Source organism: Myotis yumanensis, unplaced genomic scaffold (genome assembly GCF_028538775.1).
Source record: "Myotis yumanensis isolate MYYU_CA2020_CCGP unplaced genomic scaffold, mMyoYum1.0.hap1 SCAF_1, whole genome shotgun sequence".
NCBI lineage: Eukaryota > Metazoa > Chordata > Mammalia > Chiroptera > Vespertilionidae > Myotis > Myotis yumanensis.
In genome coordinates this window covers 16,894,232-16,920,858 of record NW_027223752.1, presented here as the reverse complement: position 1 = coordinate 16,920,858, position 26,627 = coordinate 16,894,232, and the positions used below count along the sequence as shown (strand labels likewise).

General features: G+C 36.0%; 1 protein-coding gene across 3 annotated transcripts in view; it reads right to left on the bottom strand.

The window, feature by feature from the left end:
- Positions 1-2,263: 2,263 nt before the first annotated feature.
- The window catches only part of LOC139010395 (serine/threonine-protein phosphatase 4 regulatory subunit 3A), a 37,638-nt gene continuing 13,274 nt past the window's right edge, over positions 2,264-26,627 (bottom strand). The window contains exons 3-15 of one of the 3 annotated variants that reach the window (XM_070414786.1): positions 26,202-26,300; positions 21,120-21,737; positions 18,620-18,697; positions 18,421-18,537; positions 16,741-16,896; positions 14,450-14,581; positions 14,246-14,348; positions 12,708-12,866; positions 7,294-7,463; positions 6,084-6,226; positions 5,006-5,196; positions 4,354-4,580; positions 2,264-2,980 (exon numbers count right to left, since the gene is read on the bottom strand). In XM_070414786.1, the coding sequence (XP_070270887.1) occupies positions 2,870-2,980; positions 4,354-4,580; positions 5,006-5,196; positions 6,084-6,226; positions 7,294-7,463; positions 12,708-12,866; positions 14,246-14,348; positions 14,450-14,581; positions 16,741-16,896; positions 18,421-18,537; positions 18,620-18,697; positions 21,120-21,737; positions 26,202-26,300 (2,304 nt within the window). In that variant the 3' untranslated portion in view covers positions 2,264-2,869. Of the gene's footprint in view, positions 2,981-4,353; positions 4,581-5,005; positions 5,197-6,083; positions 6,227-7,293; positions 7,464-12,707; positions 12,867-14,245; positions 14,349-14,449; positions 14,582-16,740; positions 16,897-18,420; positions 18,538-18,619; positions 18,698-21,119; positions 21,738-22,315; positions 22,334-26,201; positions 26,301-26,627 lie in introns of those variants that run through there. The other 2 variants (XM_070414797.1, XM_070414807.1) reach the window with 2 other exon arrangements.

Genomic DNA, 26,627 nt, shown 5'->3' with positions numbered 1-26,627 from the left:
TTGCCAAATTCACAAAAATTGACTTGCAAATTGGAGTTCCTGGGGACAAAGTGCAGGATCTGAATACAATCAGACAGGGAAAAACCATCAGGCTTCTTCCTGTCAAAAAAAAAATGCCCAGGTAGCATTTCTGGACAATTCAGGATGTCAAGGTGTTTCCTGCAGCAATTATAAATGTGTCCTCAGAAATCGTTTGGTAATCACTCCGAGTTGTTTTTTATTATTTTAAGCATTACAAATGAGCCAAAGAACCAGTATCACTGAAATGGAAAATAATCTAGTCACATCATTATATTTATATCAATTACCAAGACATTATGCTTAAGAGCATGGACTTTTGAGTCAGATGGAACTGTGGCAATTCAAGTGTTGTATTTCTAGCTAATAGTCTTTTTGCTAATTTATTGCTAACAGTCTTCCTCGATGAAATACAAGCTATTTTAGACCTCACTTTTCCTATTATAGCAACTTGTGTTAAGTTTCTGCTTCAGTAACCATAATCACTAAAGAAATAAAACAATCCATCAATTAAAGGGCATCTCTTAAATGTCCAAGGCCAATGGTATCTTTTTAAAAAATATAGTACACCATAATTGATGAAGGCAAAACCAAGAACGCTCAGAATATGAAGGCAAGTAAGTATTCCAGGACTCAGAAAGGTGTATTTAAACTGTATGTTTAGCCTTGGCGGGTGTTGCTCAGTGATTAGAGTGTTGACCTGAGCAGTGAATGGTCTTGGGTTCAATTCTTATTCAAGGACACTTACCTTGGTTGCAGGTTAGATCCTGGCCCCAGTCAGGGCACAACCAATTTCCACCCCACCTCCCTTCCACTCTCTCTAAAAATCAAGAGGAAAAAACAGCCTGGGGTGAGGATTAACAAAACAGATGCAAAGTTAACTCAATTTGTGTTCAAGAAAGACATCCTGCCTGGGATTTTTACAATACCTACATGATGCCACCAGAGCCGATAAGCTATTGCAGCATTCAATATGTTGTCATAAAAGTACAAAAAGAGAGATACCAGAATTAAAAACTAAGTTCTTAAATAAATAAATAAATAAACATAAACAATAAACTGTATGCTTAAAGCAAAACATTTCACAAGGTACTTTCATTTCACATGGAACATGATATACTTAACTTAGATCCTATTACATTTTTCTTATCTTTATTTGCAAGATAAGTGGATAAACTTCAATTATTAATAGCCAGAACTTGTGACTCAGAAGTAGCCCTATACTGTAGTGAAATACACTTAAACTCTTCTATTTAATTATACACTCAAAGTTTCAATTAGCTAAAAACAAAACTCTCCTCGTGTAGCAAATGTTGCTTTCTGGATTTCCACCCAACTATTCAATATAACCTTATTTTTGGTACCACAAATTAGAATTTACTAAAGACCAAAGCAAACGAAAAGCTTGGAAGCACACAGTGCTTAATTAAAACAGTATCCTTTCCTGGATATGAATTTTTACTCACATTTGCAAATATATTCTTCAGTAAGTTCTAAAATCTTCACTTAAAGTGAGGGTATGTGGAATTGAGATATTTATTTTCATTTTAGCACACCTAAGACAATAAAAAAACCTATTTTTAAAAAAAACTGTTTTAAAAGGTACTAGCTGATGGTCCTCTGGCCAGGTATTAATTTAGGAACCACCACCATCAACTCCAACTGGTATTCCAAAGGGAGTAGTTTAAAAAAAGAAAAGAAACATACAACTAATACAATTTCTATTACTCTTCACTTTTCTTTTTATTATTCAAAAGTCAAATGTTAATTTTTAAATCATCCATCCTCAATTTTTATTTAATGTACCGTCATTTTCCCAAGATATGAAGTTTCAGAATCTCTTTGGAATACTAATGTCACTGTTCTAGGTTTAACAAAACTGTTGAAAGTTTAAATTCCACTCTATTTCCCTGAATTCTCAAGACAGTTGCTGATGTAAATTTTAATATAAAATATTTAGTCACAAAATAGTATTGCTTTTGTATGCACATAGTTGTAAGATTACTTTGCTTTTGTCAATAAAAACTATACCATCTTTCATAAAACTCTAAACAAATTAAGAACTGTGATGTAGAACAAAAATTACACATGGTAAAACAGGTACCAGCACAACGTTAGGTTATATTACATCAAAAAAAAGTTTTAATGGTCCCAAATATATATACTCAACTAAGCATACACTCAGGGGAGCAAAAAATCAAAAACAAAATTAAACAAAAAAAATTATGACACAAATGACCACATCTAGAATTCCACTCAATCTTTAATCAAGTAGGGACAAATCCCCACTTTTAAAAAATCTGCAGTTCGAAGGGCAAAGGGAACAGATAAAAAAGAGGAAATTTTATATTCGCCCCTCCCCCATAGGTTTTCCAAACCTGTTGTAGCTTGACTAAAATGTTCAGAATGTATGGTTTTAAAGGCAGGTCTCTTTATACAAAGAAACTGCTGGCATTCTTAACTAGTGAAGAATTATGGCTGAAAAGCCTATTCTTCCGAGTCTCAAACATGGTCCGACAAAGCATATTCTGATTGTAGCAACTGACCAGTCAATCCAGAGTTCCACTTACAAAACCCCTGCCCTGTTGGCTTTATGTTTCCATTTCCTTCCCTGAGAAAAGGGCAATGTGTGGTCCAAGCTGGAGAGCTCAAGGCTTACATCTTTCCCCTAATGTGTAATATCCCCTCCTTCTGCTCCTTTGAATTGGCACTTGATGAGCAGAGGTCAAGTGTGCGAGGCTGATCTGTCAGTCATTCACAAGAGACCACTGCTTTGTTGTGAATTTTGTAGGGGATAGGGGTAGAAGAACCAGTTTTTTCAACAGGTACTGATTGTAGGCAGTTGCCGTTATTATGACTCAAACTTTGCTTTCTTTGACAATGGTAGCATGTCTTCCTTGTCTTCATCCTCGTCATCATCTTCATCATCATCAGGATAATCTACCAGACCCACGAGGCCTCCCTGTTCAAAAACAAGGATTATATTTAAAGAAAACACCATTATTTTCAACATGTTTTAAGTTTGGGTAAAGGATATAGAACCCCACCCCCATCTCAATATACAACCGTGGTTATTTCTGGGTAGTGAGATTATATATAACTGAAAATTCATTATTTTTATATATTTCCTAAATTTTCCAGAGTAAAACATAAATTTAGTAGTTTATAATCCTAGTAAATCACCCAGGAGATAAAAACATTAATGACTAAAGTTAAAATGTTAAGATTAACAATGCATTAAAATTTTTTCAGCAAAGTTTATATAGTATATCAAAATATCTACAAAAGATTAAACAGACCACTAGAAATGAGGGCAAACGATCAAACATTAGGAAAGTGATTCAGCCCTGTCCCCGCCCCATCATTTCATCTGGACTTCCCGGAGGCCTGCTCATGACCAGAAACCACTGTAGTTCACTTTTATTTAGATGGAGGGTGGGTGGTGAGATTCAAACAGCTCTTGCCTGGAGCCTCTCTTCATCTCAGCATTTCTCATGTTCACTTTTAGCCCTTAGGAGTCCCTGCTCACATCAGAGGAATGATCATGTGTTGATGGGCATTATATTTCTGATTTAGATCAATGAATCCCAAATGCTAGTCTGTTATGCTAATCCAGAGCAGCATAAAGCAGCCCAAAGAATTGATTTTCATTCTGAGAATCTGTCTTTCCTACATTTTTGGTGTCAAAATTTTGATCCGTTCTTTAAATGAAATGTTACTAATAGATGGTTTACTCCTTTTTATAAACATTGCTTGGCAAAATAAAGTCAGACGTGTCTAGATATTTAGATTATCTTTTCTCCACAAAGTCTTTATCTTGGTATTAATTGGGAAATTGATAAAAAAAAATAACTTAAGCCCATCTGGCCTGGCTCAGTGGTTGAGCATCGACCTATGAACGAGGAGTAATTCAGGGTTCGATTGCCGGTCAGGGCACATGCCTGGGGTTGCGGGCTCAATCCCTAGTGTGGGGTGTGCAGGAGGCAGCTGATGAATGACTCTCTCTAATCATTGTTTCTCTCCCTCTCCATTCCTCTCTGAAATCAATAAAAGTATTTAAAAATTTAAAATAAAAAAATAACTTAAAACTTTTAAATTCCTGTCAATGTTGTGACACATACAAATCTGAACCTGAGATTCTAAAATGCAAATAACCAAAATCAGAATATATTCAGACTCCTATATTGGTCACAAAAAACGTAAGTAAGTTCAAGTGATGATAGGAGAATGATTCTCTAGTTCACAAATTTAAATCAGTTCCAAAAGACAGTAACTGTCACAAAAATTATTGTTGAGAAAGCTTAAGTTAGATAGGCCTGGGAGTCAAAAGTGTACCTTGGTAGTAATAGCTGCCGTCTGAGACGTATTTTTAGGGACGGATCCAGGAGATCCAGGAGATCCTGGGGATCCAGGCGACCCTGGGGATCCAGGCAGGTTCGTTGCAGGTGACTGGCTGGTGAGGTTAGTCTTTGTCCCACTAGAGAGGGAAAGCTTGAAACTTGGGCTTTGCCGGCCGGAAAGATTTGTTTTCAAAAGTACCTCCTTTTCCTCGCTTTCTTTTACTAAAAATAAGAATGTTGTCAATAGTTGTCAAACATACTCATCTTTAAAAATCCCCCAAATGAGGAGACACTAGAACAGTTTACTCCTCTGCTAGGGAGAAACACTGAAGATCAATCTCTGAACAAAACTTACTTAGCAAAATACTAAACATCATTACTACTGAATTTTTATTACTGATAAGGAATGAAACCTTCAGTATCATATTCAGTGTTTCTACCCTTTCTGATATATTTTCTCCTTAAAGTAAAATTAAGAAAATTTAGTTTATGCTTTCACAACAGAACTATTAATTCACACTCTTATAAGCAACATCTTTAAAATTTATGTTGTCATACAAATCAGATACTAATCATACTGTCACAAAATAAGAATAAACATAAGGTGAGAAAGACTTCATTTCTCCTTGTTCATCTTTTCAACATACATTTCTTCCTTTCCATGAATTTACTTATTGGATCCATAATATCATCATCATTTTTAGCTTTGTCAGATGGAGACACTACAGCTTCTCCATCTTCCATGTCATCTTCATCTGTGTTGAACCACATCTCCTCTTCATCTTCGAGTGTTCTGGCATCTCTTCGATATCTATGATTCCTCAAAATGGACCGCATACTATGAGTAAAGAGAAGATAGAGTAAAACAGACTTATAAAGACATCACTAGATATTCTTCAAGTATTGTTCTGAATTAGATACAGTCTTTTTTTAAAAATATATATTTTATTGATTTTTTACAGAGAGGAAGAGAGAGGGGATAGAGAGTTAGAAACATCCATCAGCTGCCTCCTGCATACCCCCTACTGGGGATGTGCCCGCAACCAAGGTACATGCCCTTGAACGGAATCGAACCTGGAACTCTCCAGTCCACAGGCTGACGCTCTAGCCACTGAGCCAAACTGGTCAGGGCTGAATCAGATACAGTCTTAATAGACAAATGGGATAAAACAGATTTATACACTAAAGACTGACAAAAACAGATTTTACCCAACATGTAATTTAGAAACACACTGCCATATCTAGTATTAACTAGTGGAATCAAACTTCCTATGATCAAAATTGTACTATTACAGATCAGTTACTAAACTTAACATTAGGAATTAACAAGTCATAATTTATGGATTTTAAAATATAGCGTAAGTATGTGAATTCAGGTATTTAGAAAAATGTACAAGAGTTCTTAAAATAATTTGTAATTCAAAGCAAGTAAGATAATATTTTGATTTGTTTGGACACATGAAGCTTCAATCCCACATAAGTGGCATTCTTTTCTTTTTCATTATCTAGCTTGATATATGCTTGAGGAAGAGCCAACAGATCAAATCCACCTACATCTTCAGGAAAACACTTACGCTGACCATTATACAGAACCCTACCACTTCTAGTCACTAGCTGCTGTTTCCTCCTCCCCTGCCAAGCCAAACAGCAAAACACAAGCAAAATAAGAGTCACTGCCCTACAATTTGTCACTGAATGAACAGGTTCAAATTCGAGGTAACTTACCTGTCAAGTTTGGGATTATCTTGCCTTTCTCTTTGTTGTTCAAATCTCAATTTTAATCCTTTAAATGTCTGTACATAATCTACATCTTCCAGTGCTTTCCAGTAATTTTCAATAACATGAGCAGTCAATGATTTTATATCTTCCTATAAAAAAGAATTATAATAACAAATGAGATGAAATGCTATTTTAGAAAGATATGACTTCCTTGTCATGAACTGACAAACCCACCCAAAATAGTCTGACTTCATAAAATTATTATACTATTGTAGAGATCATCAAACAATGAAAATGGGCATACCATATTGGGTTCTTCAGTAGTCCCCAGTTTTTGGTGTACCTCAGCATTATCTGTGGGTCTTTCCAAAGTAAATGCCCAGGTACCATCTGGGCAGATTTTAAATCATACTAAAGTGTTGGAGGTGGATGGTGGTAATGGTTGCTCAACAATGTGAACGCACTTAATGCCACTGAATTATATACTTAGAAATGGTTAAAATGGCAAATTTTATATTACATATACACTTTACCATAATTTTTTAAAAAGCATGCCACAGATAACTCTAACACACACCAATATTTGAAAAGCACTAACCTAATATATTATTAACGAACCAAGAAGAGTTTGTTATGAAATTGCTCTTTAGAAATATATGGGAGAGCCCTGGCCAGTGTGGCTCAGTTGGCTGAGCATCGTCCCATGCACCAAAAGGTTGCCAGTTCAATTCCTGGTCAGGGCACATGCCCAAGTTGCGACCTCGGTCCCCAGTAGGGAGCATGCAGGAGGCAGCCAATCGATATTTCTCTCTCTCCCTTTCCATTCCTTTCTTGCTCTAAAATCAATAAAAACATATTAAAAATTAGACAAAAAAGTTTAGAATAAAAAAGATATATGTGGGAGAAAGTCAAGAAAGTTAAACAAAAACACATCCAAATCGTTATCAACTGTAATGTTACTTTCTTAAAATGATTACCCTGACAGTATTAAAGCAGTTTTCAAACTATCCTACAAAAAGGAATCATAGCTGCTGAGAGAGATTTTTTTGGTTTTTATTAGTTTGAATTGACTCTCTCTCACAAGCTTTTGGTAACACACGTTTTCTTTTAAAAAATTATCTTCAAATACAATAACTCGAGCCAAAGTACCAATAATGCAGATTAAAGTTCTTCAATAATTAAAACCAAAACCTAACTAATAAAGTACAGAACCTACCACTCTAATAAATTCAAACATCTCTATTATGGCAGAGTTCATCAGATTGTAGCGGGATCCATTGTTGAGAAATGCTTTGACTACTGGTTCAAACAAAAAACTTTTCATTATGTAGCGGTTGTAAAACTCATCTTTTAATCCAATAATCTTTCTCTTAAAACGAAGAGCACCTGAAATGAAGAGGCATTATTCAAATTATATACCACACTTCCATATTTTAGACTCACACAAAAAAAAATCTAATAAACATAATTCTTCGTGCAGTGATGTTATTGCTTCCAGAAGTATGAACCTAAAGATAAGGATTACAAAAGGGTTATCAGAAAAATGTATTCTAAGAGTAGTGTGTGTCATCATAGAACACAAGTCTTAGAGAGCCAGAAAAATTCTGGAAGTTACTAATGACCAAAATGTACTTTACAGCTGACATAGGAACTAAGATAGGGCTAATGAATGAATTAACCTATCATACTACTTAAGATGAGAATCTAAATATATCCATTTATATATACCATCAAAACAACAGAAAAACCATTGTTTTATTAGGGCAATCCATTGGTATAATTTGACCATTACTTTTGGACACTTTATTATTTTGCATCAGAACACATGGTTGCATTGGTTTATTTGTGGACGTGCTTGGAGAAATGCTATAAACCACAAAAATCTGCATGACCCAAAATTTGCCTTCCTATTATTTTAAAATAAATTTAGAGGATGTTATTTTTAAAATGTGGTCCTCTTTGCTTATTGCAGCGAGTATGCTTTTTAAATTTTTTTCATAGTTTTCCTTTTTTACAATTAGGCTTTAACTTACAGATTAAAAGGTATATTTACATCTTGAGGTATGGGGAGTTAAGTCACCATTCGTCAAGATCCAAATATACGCAGACAGCTAGACTTCAACAAAGCCCTCTTTACCTAAATGGAATTATCAGTAAGTTAATGCCCCAGTTACTGTAAACAGTTCAAAAAAGCATACTCACTTCATGCAGTCACATCGTCTTCGGTTGGCAAGATTAAATATTGTGTTTGTATTTTGGTTTCTTTGGAGATCATGGAAGTGGCTCGTTAAATTGCCAATTTGTTATTAATCAAGTCCTTCATGAGCAGGTAGCCAGGCAACCATGCTGACACGGTTTCTGGGTGGGAAGGCAGAGGAGTAAAGCAGCTCAATTTTTCTTTCGTTGGCAGAAAAGAGGTGCACAAGTGAATGCCCAATCAGGTACAGTTGATTATAAACTGCCTTAACAATCCAACTTTAAGAGTGTTTCTTTCTAAAGAGACACTCTGGGCAGGGAATTTCAAAATAGTTTATATAATAGCAATTGCATTTTATTTTTTAAACTAATGACTATTTTCAAATACATAAGCATGGTGAAATAAGACATTTTATACAATAAGAGGCATCTTTCTGTGTTTTAAGTCAAACCAGAACAAGGGTTTATTTTCCCAAAACAATGGTTTTAGAGTTTGGTTTTTCTTTTATTACTAGACAAATGAACTTAGTGAGGCAGTTCCATTTGTGAGAATAAAAATCAATACTTTAGAGCTCATGTTACTACGGCCAAATTTTAAGCTTTTAGTAATTAAGGCAAGAGCTACTAAGAATTGGTACTCTAACTTTGCAGGCTTTGTGGAGACTTGTGTCCTACCATAACACACACTAGCTGAACCCTGTGGTCTGCATGCAGTTCCTAGGTAAGTGAAAAGCAGCTCCCTTCCTAGAATTCACTAAGACTACGGGTATGCAGAGAGCACCACCATTTCCTCAAGAGCAGTTCTGTTCAGAAACTGCTGATATAGATAGAAGGTAGTTCTAAGGTCTTTTTGTTTTGCTTATTTCCATTTGCCCTCATTTATTTTTATCAAAACTTGTATTGTTTCCACTCAAACCTTTCCCCCAAAGAGAACCTGCATCAAGAATATCCAACCACTATTTTTTGCCGTTGGATAAAAAAATGCTTTCAAAAATTTACCAGAGTTATGAGAAGTCAAGTTGCTCAATGGAGTTTGAGAGAAAGCTTTTGGGATATGTCAAATTGACATAACCATAGGATTTTCAACGTAAAGTGCACTCTACTTCCACTCACACCTCTAGCCTTCGTTATTAACAAGCCAGGGATCTTTTGTGCTTAGTTTCAATCATCTCTAAAACAAGTAATCCATCTTTACCTTATACAACATGAGATTTCATGTAATAAGTTTGAGACTTTATGCCTCATGTGTAATTACATGATAGCTGAATAAAAGCACCTCGAACAAAATTACCTCATTCCTCTTATAGATTTTCATATTTTCTACAAAAATACAGACAACATAAAAATATGAGCTAGAAGGCTACAATGTAAGATCCAAGAATCCTGAGAAGGCCAAGAAATAAGACTGCTATTACTAGTGTGTGTGTGTACATGTCTCTAACCTATATTTGAAAGTATTGCTGGTCTCAGCTACAGACTTGATTAGTTGTCTTTAAATATGATAAAAGTATACTAATTAAGCAGCAGCAGATATAAAAAATGAAGTTCCTCAAGTCCCCAAATTGTTTACATTTAACCATTTATATTTTGTCCTTACAAGTATGCATCTAAATTTACTTACAAAACCCTCCCTTACAAAACTATACCTAGTATTTTAATGTACTCCTTTCTCAGAAGACCAAAAATACCTTAAATCATCTCAAATTATGTTTAGTTCTTCTAGAAATCCTTGATAAAAACTCCTGTATACTGCAAAGCCAGTCCTAAAGAGCTCATTACTACTGACTGGCATCTTCTTTCAGAAGCTACTTATATTCTCAGTACTGGGAAGACAGCCACACTGAGAATAATTTGAGGGTTAGGATTAATGATAACTTCATTTGGAAAATATTAATAATAAAACATAACTAAGATTTATCTGGCATGCTTGAATTTCCTAAAAGATAAACTTCCATTAATTTGTAATGATTCTCTTCAGAGTTCTCATTAAATTATGAGACATTCTCTTTGCAATACTGCAAGCCAAATGAGATGGAGAACTGAAGAGATCTTTCCTGCCACTCTCCTATTGGACTTGTATTCTACCTACCCCCGAACACTCACACACCACTTTTCCACATTTGCACATCTTAACAGCGTGTTCAAACAAGAATGTCACACTCGCCCCATGATTAATAGAAATTCAACTGAACTCTTTCAAAATTTCCCTGATCTGCCTTATTCATGTAGAATAAACCATTTCCACTAAACATCTAAACACATCACAATATAGTGCTTGTGATGATGTGTTTTGATTTTTATAGGCCATCTCCTGCGTACAGGTCAAAATCATCTTCATTTTTCTAATTCCAAGTACATATCATACTTCTTCAAATCGAAGATGCCACTGATTGCAAACTCTTTACCTTTTCTACTAGTAGGAAAACAAAATGAACAAACAGAACTACAGATCATGCCATTAACTGTGAAGACTTACCTTGAGAAATGATAAATGCATACAAATATATACCTTAGGGCAGCGGTCGCCAACCGTGGACCACTGGTGGTCTGTGAGGTCCGAAAGGTTGGTGACCGCTGGTTGAAGAAAACCTTAGGAGCAGCGGTCACCAACCAGTGGTCCATGTGGTCCAAAAGATTGGCGACCGCTGCCTTAGAATCAATGAAATATGGTAGTATTTATTTTTACTAAATTTCTTGAAATAAACGGATTAACTTTTTTATTCAGATGTTCCATTCCGTCCCACCTGCTCACAAACTCCCTTTCCCACATTCAAACAAAACCTTCTATGGTGAACATAATTCAAAGAAGCATTCATTATAAACTCCCTCTCAACTTGGTCTTGGGGCTCACTTTTGCTGTGATAGGTATACAAGGAAAATGCACATTCATTTAAAAGCCCTTCTTTCACATGTGCTAATAAAGCTCATAAACATATGCAAAAGCAGGATAGAACCAAAATAATGAATTTTTTTGCTGCCCTTAGCAGTCTAGGTTAATACCACCAATACTATTACTTCTGGCTGGAAAAACGATCACTAAAGTATTAACAAAGGTTCTGGGTAATTAGCATAAAGTGGTTGGTACTAAATATCTGAAAACGGAAAAATATACTCTGTCCAGATGTATTCTCAGTACATACTGCAATGTGTACACAGGCCTGAAAAACTGTCAAGTGTAACAACTGTTATCCTGATAGAAAGTTAAATGAATTTTTTAGAAGGAAACCTATTTCTAATAGATAAAGGATAAAATGTTGATAAAACAAATCAACACCAGACGCAGTCTTATATAATGTTTTTATAATTTAAGGATGTTTTTAAAAATCAAGGAAAAATAGGTTAAATGATGTAAACCAAAAAGAGCAAAAACGGGTATATATATTCAGGTTCCTAATTAGTGTATGACTATGATGCCTTTAAACAATAACAACAAAACAACCAAACTTACCTATAAACACCAAAAAGCATAAGTTAGTTACCAGCAAATGTCTCTTAATGAGTCACTAGTTACCCCTAAAATTGGTCTACCAACTTAACCAAAGAAGGCTGGCTGCTATATGATCAAGAATGGATTAACCTATTTCCAATATAGAAAAAAATGTTTTTTTTACTTCAATAAGGTAGGGTCTTAAGAACACAGTGAAAGTCAATTTTTGAGAACTGTGTAACCATAAACAACCTTGTTAAAAGACTATCTGTTGCTCTAAAAGAGTTGACAAACCATTCCATAAAAGTGTACACAGTACATATTCTAAGCTTTGTGAGCCACGTATGGTCATATGGTCTCTAACCTTTTTTTAAACAACCCTTTAAAAACATAAAAACCATTTTTCAGTTTGCCAGTTGCACAAAAATAGACCACAGGCCAGATTTCGCCACGACTGCCACCCTGCTCTAAAATATCTGAGGTAACACAATGTCAATAAAGCTGGAGAAAAATCATTTGTGGAATTAAAATATGAACCATCTGTAGACATCTGTGCTAGGCATTCTGTAACTTGAGAGAGACTGTGCTTTGTGAACTCAGTTCTACTAGGTATAAATTTTCCAAATTATGAAAATGTTTCTTCATGATTTCATTTGAGACTAGTCTAACAAGAAGAATGCCTAATTTGTAATTAGTAATGCAATCTAAGGTTAAAAAATAGTAATTGAGGTAAAATGATCTCAGGTGCCATCTGAATGATGGAATGTAACACTCTACGGCAATATACTTTACAGATATATTTTAACCTTTTGCTGGATAGTAACAAGAAAGAATAAAGTCAGGACAATCAGCTGCTCAAAATGTGGCACAAATACATAATCGGTGTAGCTTAGTATTAGCTCCTCTGACCTGAAATCAGTGATCATTTCTTCTTAGGCAATGAGACCTAAAAATACCAAGAACATGATAGCATATAGATAAGTAATTCTACCAGAAGCAACACTTACATAATGCCAAGAAAGCATGCTTTGAGGCCATAAGCACTAGCACTCTCCGGAGGATGTCCTTATTAATTATGTAGTTCTTTATGTGGTAGGTATGATGCTCCACACAAAATGTTAACAATTCCAATACAAGTGCCAACAACTGGGCAGTCTGAAAATCATCTAAAATAAACAAAACACAATTTATATTTAATGGATAATTTTCTTTTTCTCCCCAAATATAAGAACCTAAATTCAAATCAAGTAAAATTCCTTCTAAAACCTAAGTATTTTAAAGTTAAGGAAAAGGAAACTAACATTCACTGAATGCCTACCATGTACTAAGAATGATGCTTTACATTTTTGCTTCATCTAAATAACTCTATGAGGAATTAGTTTTACAAGACCCACGTCTGAAAAGTTAGTAAAGCAGAGGTGGGTTACAAATGTACTACATCTGCTGTATTCCAAGTGCAAGAATGCTCTACCACGTCTTAACACATCCCTCAGCATAGCATAGGTTCTGCCAGACACATCTAGTCTTTGGTGGAATTATTCTCTCTACTCCTATGAATGAAATGTGTTCTGTGCCTCCTTTATTATACATAATGAATCCATACTGAATTACAATGATTGGTGTATCTTCCTCACCAGGCAGTAAACCTCTGAAAGTATTTTACTAATTTTTTTTTAATTCCCCCATTAAGCCCCTAAAGATTATAGTACATGCCTTCCATGCAATGGGTTCTCAATAAATGTTTGATGAATAAAACATGTGGGTCTGGAAAAAAGCCTCAAGCTTTACCTAACAGGAATAAAGTAGGTAGGAGAAATGAGTATATCTTGTTTCCAAGACTTGATTCCAAAGTCATTAAATGTAAATTTAACATTTATTTTCTAAGTGGTGCTGTAAGTTAAAATATTCTATACTGATAATTCACATGACAAAATAATATAGTTATTCTGAAAGCTTCAATAAGGAATTTCCCAATGAAGACCCTACAACTACTTTCTAAATTAAACAGACAAGCTAAAAGCAAAAGGAATAAAATGCAGAAGTAATAAATAATCATGTTTTGATTCATCCTCAATGCAAATATAAACAGCTTAATATTGAGTACAAGCTTTACTCTACTACACATCTGGAGTATAAATAACTTAAAATGAATTTTCTCATAGCTACTTCTATTTATTTCACCTATATAAATGCAAACTAAAAACAAATACTGCCAACAAAAAAATTGTTTTAAAATTCTGAAGGCGCCCTGGCCAGAAAGCTAGAGTTGGTTAGAGCATTGTCACAATACATCAAGGTTGCGGATTCATCGGGGACAAAAATCGACCCATGAGGGCATACTGGTAAATAAATGGAACAATAAATCCCTCTGCGCCCTCCCATTAAAATAAAATTTAAAAATCCGAAAGCAATTATTTTCTTTGATCTCTGATTATAACACTTTAAAGAAATTTTACTTTGAACACCTCTTCTGAAAATACATTAGACCTCTATGTTAACACCATGAGTTTCAGAATTCAAGAACTACCAATCTGCATTATCTTACCTTTGCTAGGTTTGTCTTCTGTTGTATTTGCCAGTAAAGGAGCAGTGAGGACATGCATACAGTGTTTGTAGAAGAAACCCAGAAATTCAGTCTTTTCTGTTTTCTAAGGAACCAAAAACACTTTCATGAACTTTAACTGCATTGGTTACTATCAGCAATAATCATTATACTAGCATGATAAACAGAAAAACACCCATGGCTTACATTGGAAGTAGCTAACATGTTCTCTGGGTCAACTAAAGTTCGAAGCAGGCCCATAAGTTGGACTGCCCCTCCAAGTTCAGGGTCTGTATCACAAATCATATGTTCTATAATGAGGTTGATGAGCAAAATATCCTGGTGAGAAAAATACAATAAGGATTACTTACTATGGGGGAATGGAAAAAGCAAATACTATGACATACTACAGCATTATAGCTAGCTCTAGCAATCTTGTTAACCTCAAACAAAATGAAATGATTGACTGACTTAACAGGTATATGGCAGTGTTTCCCTAAAATATGGCACAGGCACATTACACTAAATACTACCAAAATTAAAGTTTCTTTCCTTTTCTAGTATCTATAAATCCCTCTGATTAAAGCAAAAACAAAATTTCAATTTGGTGCTAATAATCTTTCCCCCATTTGATAACAAAATATCCTTCCTGAAGAAGGCAAATGGGCCTTAGGTTCATAGCTTTAACAGTAAGAATATTTAGCTAAAATTTATAACATTGTTCTACTTTCACTGCATTTTTATGGGATTCCTTCTATTCATGGCAAATGATATCTATATCTATACTCCATTTATGGAAACGATATAAAGTTTCCACTTTAAGAAAAAAATTAGTTGGTACCTGAATGTCTGAAATCGGGGAAACAAGATTATAATATTTAAAGGAAAACACAGGAGAATTAATGTATTCTATAGACTCCAAATGTCACTATGACTGGTGTTCCTGGCACAAGGAGTAAATAAAAATTGAGAAGGATTCAATGAGAAAATCCCTGCTCTTGCCTATATGTGCAATGGTAGGATAGACAAAAAGAAAAATGCAGACAGTATATGGAAATGATGATTAAGACTAGCAATCCTCTGACCGGTTTGGCTCAGTGGATAGAGCGTCGGCCTGCGGACTGAAAGGTCCCAGGTTTGATTCCAGTCAGGGGCATGTACCTTGGTTGCGGGCACATCCCCAGTGGGAGGTGTGCAGGAGGCAGCTGATCAACGTTCCTCTCTCATTGATGTTTCTAACTCTCTAGCCCTCTCCCCTCCTCTCTGTAAAAAATCAATAAAAAAAAAAAAAAAAAAAAAAAGACTAGGAATCAAGAGACCTACTGCATGTGAGTAAACTATATTAATGTATCTTCAACTAGTGGGTTACAGGACCAATAAGAATAGCCTTTATTTTAATGCAGACATTTTAGCTTTCAAGATAGGTCTATTTTATAAAAGAAAATGGTAATTAAAAAACAACAACCTTAAATATAGAAGTTACTAGACAGTCTACTTCATTTTGACATCACAACACATCAATTAGGATCTTTTTAAAAGTAAAAGTTTATTTTCTCTTTTTGTAAAACTATGGTAAGAGAAAAAGATCCACACAATTCCAGCCTAAGACGATGTGCCCTACTCTCACCCCACTCCTTAGGAAGTTGAGGGCATGCCCTAGCTGGTTTGGCTCAATGGATAGAGCGTCAGCCTGCGGACTGAAGGGTCCCAGGTTCGATTCCGGCCAAGGGCACATGCCTGGGTTGCGGGCTTGATCCCCAGGAGGGGGCATGCAGGAGGCAACCAATCAATGATTTTCTCTCATCATTGATGTTTGTATCTCTCTCTCCCTTCCTCTCTAAAATCAATAAAATATATTAAAAAAAAAAAAAAGTTGAGGGCAGAAAATCTTAGTTTATTATTAAGTAAAAAATTACTTTCAAGATTTTATGGGGGAAGAAGGGTGGGGGAGAATCAGAATCACTGCTTTATCTGAAAACAGAACAGAGCACATACATTTAGGGTTGTCACGTATGCCATACACCATTTACTCTGGGAGTGCCCTTCCCATTACCAGGATATATTCTCTCACTTACTTAAAATATGTATATATATGAACAAAACAGCTTGTTCCCTATGGTTAGGTAAGGGCCCCTAAATACTTTCCAAGGGACTGTGCTTCATTTCTTCATTCTTGATGATTCTGAGACTCAATCCCTAGCAAAGTCAATGTTTTCCTAGGAAAGTTATTAATTCTGCATACAGAATAACAATTTATTGATAAACGATTTAAACATTACAGAAAGTTAACCTCAGAATTAATAAATAATCTAAAAAATTTAAAAAGAAATTTAAGTTGAGCATTAACAAATAACTGCTGTAAGACACACTTTAAAACTGAGACAGTCGCCGATTTAGGGGAAGAATAAGCCAATTGATGATATGGCCACACTTTTCCCAAACATCAACTATTTAAATCTTAAATAAATACAGTTACTGTTAGTGCAAATAATATTTACCTTGTTGGTTATTTTTTGCTCTGTTAACTTCTTACTTACATCATCATTCTGTTGTGCCTCCTGCATGACAAACTCTCGTACCATGGATGGATTATATTCAACCAAGTATGAGAATATATCAGTAGCAGCACTTCGCACCTGTGTATCATCCATGCCCTGCAGATAAAAAGAACTTATTTCTCCTATATTATAAAAACATGGAACTTCTGTATGGCTACATAAATTCAAAACCTAACAAATTATAAGAAAACACTGCAATAAAAAAAAGAGGTAAAGGAAATTCTGCTGCATGTAAAAACCCTTTTCCATGGATAAAGTTATACTTTTTTTTATTCCTGTTTACTTTTCTACTTTAACATGTCATCTAATAAGGTGCAAAGTTAACACATTATTATTAAAAACTAGTAAAAATTCGTGCAAGAGTAGGCCTTCTTTCCCTCAGCTGCCGGCACTGCCTTTCCTCCAGCACCCGGGACCCAGGCTTCCCTCCTCCAGCCGCCGCAGGCACCCGGGCTGCTTTCTTCCTCTGGCCGCCGCAGGCACCTTGGACCCAGGCTGCTTCCCTCCTCCGGCTGCCCATGGGCACCCAAGACCCGGGCTGGCTTCCCTCCCGCCCTGGCTTCGACAGGAAGGACATCCGGAAGACGTCCAGTCTAATGAGCATATTACCCTTTTGTTATTATAGATACTAGAGGCCTGGTGCACAGCATTCGTGCACTGGGAAGGGAGGGGGTTCCTCAGCCCAGCCTGCACCCTTGCAGTCGGGAACCCTCATGGGAATGTCCGCCAAGAGGTCCTTAGTGCTGCAGCGGAGGTGGGAGAGGCTCCCGCCACTGCTGCCTAGTGTCACCAGCTGCGAGCCTGGCTTCTGGCTGAGTGGGGGAGTGCACTGACCACCAGGGGGCACCTCCTGTATTGAGCGTCTACCCGCTCATGGTCAGTGCGCCATCACAGCAACAGGTCATTCCGCTGTTCAGTCAATTTGCATATTAGGGTTTTATTATATAGGATGGAAAATTCTTAAGGATTCTTTCAGCACTATGTAAGAACTCTAACACTAGAATTTTAGAGGTCTGCAGTCTCTAGGCATGGCCAGCGATCAAAGCGTGAGCATCTGTCGTGGAAGGGCAGGTCCCAGCTGACCTCTGGGCCCTGGGCAGCACCTGGGTCCCCACGCGCCCTCCTCGGCCTAAGTCACAGTGCCCGAGTCCCCACACAGAGATGCGGTGAGTGCTGCTGGATGCCGTGAGCCAGGGCACAGCGTGGGCCTCTGGGCCGCCCAGTGGTGCTGCACATAAGCCGTCTGGCCTTGCAGACCAGCTCCTGCACAAACCCATGGGGAGCTTGACTGGCCCCTGTGGTCCCGGCAGCTACGGCCTGGCTCACCCGAAAGAGGCCGCATGAGTGCAGGGTGGGCTCCTTGCGGGCAACCAGCACCTGAGAACCTGCTGCCAGAGCCATGTTCCGTGCCACACCCTGGTGGTTAGCGCACTTCATAGTGAGTGGTCAAATGACTACCCGAGGGGACAATTTGCATATTAGGCTTTTATTATATAGGATACTGTGTAATACACAGCTAATATTAAATATTGGCTATAATTAAATACTTGCATGTTACATATGTTACCTTTGTGGATTAAAAACATAGTAGTAATTAAATATAAGGAGAAACAGACTTACAAGGATGACTTCTAAAGCTGGTAATATGCCCATGTTTGACAAAGTCTTGAAAAAAGCATCTCTGTTTTGAGGTTGTAGCGTTTGGGAAAACGCACAAAATTCTTTTAAAAAGTTAACCTGAAATTAGGAAAAAGGATCAGTGAATATAAAAAAATCAGTTGTTTTAGTTTTGCGTCCTCTATAATATCAAAGTTCTTACCAATTCCTGTCTTTTTTCCTCATCTGTTGCTTCATCTGTTAGTTGTGCAAACAAATCTGTCAGAAATTTTTCATCTTCCTGTGAAATCAAGGATAAATTATGCTACTTAATGGTAAGAGTATAATAAAAAATTTCAAGATGCTATAATAAAAGATACAAATTGTAATAACTGCAAAAAGGGAAGAAGGTATTGGTGATGCTATTTTTTTTTTAAGAGATAAAGAAAAACCAAACTATTAAAGGATAAATTGGAGATTTATACAGAAAGATTGTTCTTTATATTTTGGCAGCACTCTATTTCCTAAGTCTATTTAAGGGCCACATTTTAAATATTTTACTTTTCAGGCCATATGGTCTCTGCCACAACAACTCAACTCTGTTGTTACAGGCCAGATGGTCTCTGCCACAACTACTCAACTCTGTTGTCATAGTAGGACGCAGCCATACAGTATGTAAATGAGTGTGTTGTGTTCAAATAAAACTTTATTTACAAAAGCAGGTATGGGTCATATTTATAGACTCTGGTTTTCATAAGGTTTTGTAATTTTAACTTTAGAAATTAAGGTTCTACAACCTCTCAAATAAAGATTAAAATGAAAATAAAGCTTCCTTGATGTTTAAAGACACAGAAATGACTCAATTTTTTAAAAGGCTACATTCAGAGCTTTTAAAGAAACATTTGAAGATAGCCATATACACAATTTAATATGCATTACATTTTTAAAAGGATTCAAAATACATTCTCATAGGGTAAGAACTTGGAAAGAACCTCAGGTATTATCTTGCCTCCTTATTTTATAATTGAGAGTGATTGAGAAATTTACCCAAAGCCCAATCACAATAGGTAGTAGTAGAGCCTTCTTGATTGCCCATTTAATTTTTTTCCATCACTATTTTAAAGATATTTGTTTTATTTTAATTCCATACTACCTCAGGCTAGAAGTAAATTCAACATTACTTTAGCCCTACAGACATGACTAAGTCTAAATATATATATACATACCTACATATATATGTATGTACACATATAATATCCCACTAGATTATAACCTCCATATTCCCTGTTCTAGGTGCTCAAGAAACATTTTATGATACTAAAGTAGTTTGGTTACTCCTGCCTTTACTTTTTTCTAAAATGTACAAATAGGCCATACCTAAAATAGCATCCAATTTCAAGATGTATCCCAGATATAATGTATTCCACCAAAAGGCAATCAAATAATTAAAAAAAGATTCTCTGAACTGCTGCATTTGGGGTACAGAAGTAGAAAGATTAAGAACATTTAATAGCATTATGTAGAGTAGTCAATGGTAAGAGATATGATTATGTACTTAAGGTGGGTAAAAACCTACTTTAAATTATACCTCCATCACTCCTTGTCAAAAATGTGTAAAATTCTCTTCTTCAAAGAAGCACTAACAAGCTGCAATTATTACTTAATAAGTAAAACTGGCATTTTACAGGTATAAAGACCAAGAAAACACAGAAGTGACAAATCACTGCATACCAAGATGAGAACTATGTGGAGCTAAAGAAAAAGACCCATAGGACTCAGAACTATCCAAGGAAACCAGGAATCAAAACTGGACCAGAACACAGGCTCTACTAGGAAGCTAGCAAAAACTAGTTTCATATCAAAGAACACATGGAAATTGGTACCAAAAGCCTTCTTCCTCCTCCACTGTTAATTATAATACACTGTATAGAAGATTACTAGTATACTTACCGGACTGTATTGCCTATATTATTTGTGTCCGTTTTAAATGAATGGAAAACATGTCAAATTAGTCAACATGAACTGGATTTATTACTAGTTCCAGAAAAGTAGGTTTTGGTAAAATTACTTCTATTTGAGGCCCCCTTTTTTAAAGGGTGACAAAGGCCAAAGACACTGGAAATATAGCAATTGTCTAAAAAGATACACTTGTGAAAATTAAATTTGCTGCCTTATTTATAACATGTGCTACCAAGTAGGTTTTACTGATATTTATTTGCCTCCTTTTTTTATTTAACAAATTCAGGTTTCAAATAATTATTTTGTTTGTAGATCTCAGGTAAGGCTTTATAATATGTCTTTCAAGTCATATCACCTATCTGTTATTCTTATAATATCATGGGCATCAAAGAAACAAAAAACGGGAAGTATGCAACTCACAAACCTTTCCACCATGCAGACTTCTATTTCAGTTAGACTAATTCACATGCTATGGGATATGATATTGAGAGGTTTTTTTGGTTTCAGGAGTGTTACAAATGCAGACTACTGGCCAGCTCAGAGATTTTCAATCGTATTTTGTGCAGAATCCAGAAAATTGCAGCCTAGGCCATTCTGATACAAGCACCCTAAAACACCAGACCTGACACTCGGCATACTGTTAAAAGAAAACTTAGTTATTTAAAAGGATCACAAAATTATTTCTGCTGAAGACAATTAAAAGTTTAAATGTTATTGATCCAACAGGTATTGTTTTAAGTAGGAAAAAAAATGATCAAACTCACCTGCAACATACCAACAATCTCTACCTTATTGAAAAAGATGAAGGAGTGAAGTGTTGATAACATATTTTCTTCAAAGACTGAAGGGGTAGGTAGAACCATATCTTGTATATACTGGACTCTGTATGTCTGATGAATTTTTTGTTTCAGCTCAGGATCTGATATGGGAATCACTTCTTTAAACTTGGCTGTTTTTGTTAGAAACTCCCTGTGTTTTCGTGGTTGTGATAAAGCAGGATCATATTCTAAGCATCCAATAACATCCATTATACATTCCTCAGAGAACATAACTTCGAAAAGAGCAGTTCGATTCAAGAGGAAGATGCCTTTGATAATTTCATACAAGTGGTGCAGTCCTTCAATATTTTCCAAATCCTCACATACATGAAAAAGCTCTAAGAGCTTTTTAATATAACCCTCATTTTCCAGTGCTAGTGCAAGTTTTTCACGACGCAGGGGGGAAGGTAAAGATGATGCCACAAGTTCTGCAATTTCCTCAAGACGACTTAATTCACAAGATGGCAACTCTAAACCTGGCGATGACATATCATCAAAACGCTCCTCTTCAGATTCATCTACAAGGTCCTGAGTGATGTCCACTGAAGGGTCCTTTCCTTGAACCTATCAAATCAGATTTATGATAGCTGACAAGATAATCAAGCAAATTAAAATGATATTCTTACATAAATACAAGAGATGTTCTAAGAAAACTATAATAAGCTCAGCCAGTGTGGCCCACTGGTTGAGCATCGACCAATGAATCAGAAGGTCACCGGTTCGAGTCCCGGTCAGGACACATGCCTGGGTTGTGAGCTTGATTCCTGAGGAGAGGGGGCGGGGGGGGGGGGGGGGGGGGGGGGGGTTGGGCGGCTGTGTGTGCAGGAGGCAGCCGATCAACATCTCTCTTTCATCAACGTTTCTCTCCCTCTCCCCTCCTCTCTAAAATCAATAAAAACATTAAAAAAAACTGTAATGATAATTTTCAAGTTTGACTCCAACTGCCTACTTTTCTAAGTTGCATTTCTACAAATAATATATACTTTCTATTTTAAGATATGGCATGAGATTCCCCGTAAGTGCAAGGTTTACCAGTAACAGAAACATTCTAGGATATGCTAACCTACCTGTGAACAGAGTGCTCTGTAGACCCTACCTTCAGACCCTCAATGTAGAGGCCTGATATTGAAACATCCACTCACATCTTATATCCATGGCCCTCTTTTCCAACAGACCAGGGCAAGTCTCAGGAACATTCATAGCACTGTGCTTCCAGGCTAGTCATCAAACTTCTCTAAGTTAAGCTTTGAGTTAAATTCAAACAAATATCATAATGCTGAAACCATAGACAATATATATAACTGTAAGCAACAAAGAAAATACTTAATGTCAATTATAGAAATCAAGGGCCAAAGGGCATATACAAAATGGCTTTGAACCAAAGTGGGTCACTGATTTGCTGTACACACTGGTTGGTAGGTCCAAAAATATGATTAAGAAAACCGAGTGGGAAACAAGTGTACCCATACAAAAATGGAACCACACAACCTGCTATCCCCAAGAATATCTACTAAAAGTTAGGTAACCAAACCACAGAAGAGTTTTCCTGTCTACATACATAAACCTTTCATGGCCCTCCAGAAGAAGTCCTAAATTTTGTCATAAAACCCCAAATTTATGTCAGTGTAGGGGTTTTAATTATAAAAAGATAACTTAAGTCTTCACAGCTAAATACATTTTAAGGTAAAAGAGTATTTTTACAAAAGGTCAAAGACATATGTTGAAACAAAACCATTTTGCTCTCTTGGCCAAACTGCCACTAGAGTTGCCCAATAGGCCAAATTGAATGGTGAAAGCATGGAAAAATTAGGCCTTACATGAAATGGCCAAGAAACTTAAATTGCTAACTAAGCATAGTTAAGAGAGAGTGCCCTGGTCAGGTAGCTTAGTTGGTTAGAGTGTCATCCTGATAAATCAAGGTTGCAGGTTCGATCCCTGGTCAAGATACATACAAGCAACCAATAAATGCATAAATAAGTGAAATAACAAATCAATGTCTGTCTGTCTCTCCCCCTCCGTCCCTTTTTAAAAAAAATCAATAAAAATGTTTTAAAAAAAGCTATTGTTGACGAATATTGGAAGGGAAGAAGGCCTGGAATATGTCTTGAAATATGCTGTAAGGTGATATCATCTTGACCTTAACCCAGTGGGCAGTACCACTCACAGGAGGCTAGGCACATTTACAGCTTGTACCTGGCATGATCTCAAGTTTAGCTTTGGATTTGTTAATTACATAAGTTCTCATTATAACTTTAGATTCCTAATTTTCAAGCCATGGTTTTACCAAAAAAAAAAAAAAAAAAAAAAGGTAGCATTTGACTTAAAAAAAAAAAAAAGGGAACAAGAGCCTTTATTGTAATGAAAATGCTATCTTCTTGAGGTAATTTGCAAATATAACATTTAAGAAGGTAATGAACAAAAAGGGTCTGCACTTAAGATACTCTTGGAATCTGATCTGCTCAGGGAATTAAGATGGAATTGTAAAATTTGCCAAATATGTTTCAGTCTTACTTTCAAAACAAAAACAACGGAAGAATGGAAACAAAAGGTATAAGCTAGCAAAGAGCTTTCATTAAGAGAAAGTATAAATTTTAGAAGTCAGTCTGGACAAGAAGATAATGAGAATGTGAAGGCCATAAAAAATATAAAAAGGGAAAAGAGATGCGTCCAAACATAATTGCTATCAAAGAGTATACTAGAAAATGGTTTCTAGATTAAAAAAATGGTGAGATCTTGAGAAACATGTAAGATCTCAGAGAGAGCAAAATATAATGAATTCCCTAGTATACGCAAGGATCCAGAAATATGATTGAAAAGTATAAACAGGATCATAAAAGAGTGACTGAGAAACAAAATACTGAACACACTATGTAAAAGTTGGAGAAGGTCAGAAAAGAACATTAAATAGCCAGCGATTCCTAGGAAAGCATACAAGTACTATATTAGCTGTGCCCCAAATGAAGATGACTAAGGAAAAGTACAGTAAAAACTAGACAATTATATTAAAGGAGAGCAACAGATTGAGTGCAGGTCTGAGTTAAACATTGGCTTAATAGAAGATTGGGCCCAGAGTGTGACTGCTCAACTCAGAAAGGTGAAGAACAAAACTTGTCTGAATGGGTGCTAATAATTTTAGCATACCCGAGCTCATTAATTTCACCTTTTTTGAGAGAACTTTACAGACAAAACCTTGAGGAATATGCTATAAAAATAATGTAATGGAACAGAAAACAAAGAAGGCATTTAGATGTTAGTCTCTTAGAAGGAAGCAACAACTTGACAGGTAGGTTAATTTCTGAAAAACACAGCTGAGTAGAATGCTTAGCAGAGATAAATTCTGTAAGTTAAGGAAAAACTGTGTCTCAAGGACACTGTAGCTTCTATTAAGGCAGTGGCTCTCAAATTTCAGGGTGCAACAGAATTGCCCAAAGCAAGGGTTGACGAACTATAGCCAAACTTGGCCTACCACCTGTTCCTGTAAATAAAATTTTATATGAAGAGAACCACTCCCATTTATTTGTTATCTATGGCTATTTTTGCACTAAAACAGCATATTTGAATAGCTGTTAAACTGAAAGTCTAAAATACTTAGTTTTCGCCCTTTACAGAGAAAATCTGACCTAAAGTTCTTATAAAAGCCGTGCTCTACCAGGCCAGTGTAGCTCAGTGAATTGAGCATCGTCCCATGCACTACGTGGTCACTGGTTCAATTCCCAGTCAGGGCACATGCCTGGGTTGTGAGCTTGATCCCCAGTAGGGGGAGTTGCAAGCTCAAACCCCAGTATGCAGGAGACAGCTGATCAATGATTCTTTGATCAATGATGTTTCTATCTCTTTTCCTCTCCCATCCTATCTAAAAATCAATAAAAACATTAACAAACAAACAAACAAAAATAAACCATGCTCATGCTGCTGGTCTGAGGACTAAACCTCAACAACCACTGAATTAAAGAATCTGCTTAAGATTGTTCTCCATCTAAAAAATTTTAGAGATAGAGAAACTATCCTTAAGATGCAATGGTCTAAATGAGTCCATAACAAGAGCCAATGACTTAAATCATTGGAGCACATAAAATGCATTCACAATAGATTATGGAGATTATAGACTGAGGTACTTGTCACTAGGAAAGTCCAGAATCAACTAGAACATACAAGATGAAGTTGAAGAAATAGTGAAGAGCCACAAAGGTTACTGAACAAAGAGTGATATGATCAGACTTGCATTTTTAAAAAGACCACTCTAGCAATGTTATAGATTGGAAAAGACCAGTCAAGATGAAAGCAAAAAAAACCCACACACACAAAAAAAGAAAAACACAAAAAAAAAACAGCAAAATGATGGTGGCTTAGTAAACTGTGATAGTGAAAATGAAGATAAGTGAATAGATTTAAGATTTAGAATTGAGCAACTGAATGAATATAAGGGGTAAAGGAAGGATAAACACAACCCTCAAGTTTCTGGTTTCAGCAATTGGATGGCATTTACTCAGATGAGATGAGGGATATAGGAGAATGAACAGATCTAAGTGAGATTATGTTTGGTTTTGAATTATTAAACCTGAGATGCAAGTGAGCCCTAATGGATGAGCTCTCAAAGGCAGCTGAATAGAAAACTGGCATCCAGCCCTGGCTGGGTAGCTCAGTTGGCTAGAGCTTCATCCTGATACACCAAGATTGTGGGTTCAATCCCTGGTCAGGGCACATACCAGAATCAACCAATGAATGCATAAATAAGTGGAACAACAAATCAATTTCTCTCAAATCATTAAGAAATTAAATAATTAAATAAATAAATAAATAAATAGAAAACTCTGGCATATAGCAAGGGTCTGGGCTGGATGTCTGGTGTCAAGAAACTGAACTTTTCTATAATTCAAGCTTTTCACAGAAAGCAGTAAATATAAAAGATCTATATGAAATGCTTGTGTATAGGATTTATTTAAAATCTTGGACATTAGCTGAAAGCACAGCTAAAAACCCCCCACAAAATACTTAAGAATATGTTGGTTTTCTAGTTTTTAAAATTACCTGACATATTTTCTCCCAAATTTCATCACATCCAGCTTTTTCTTGAAAGCTAAGGGCCAAATCATAGTTTTCAGCTTCCGACCACACAATCAAAGTATCCTTGGAAGAAAAAAAGAAGTCTGAATTATTAACATACATTACCACAAACTACTTCAAAGTATAAAGCAAATTAAGAAAACAAAGAATTGAGAATAGTACTCATTTTTACTTTTTGCAACACTGGTATCAGTAATTATGCCTTTTTATACTTCACTTGAAAACTCTTTTTCTTTAGAAATTTAACCAATATATGGAAAGCATGACAAAATGAGCATACAATCTAAATGTACTGAAACATACAGGGTGAACATTGTATCCTATGCTTGCACATTAAGTTACAATTTAGGCTCAAAGAAAAGTCTGAGCATTTAATAACTAGGGCATATT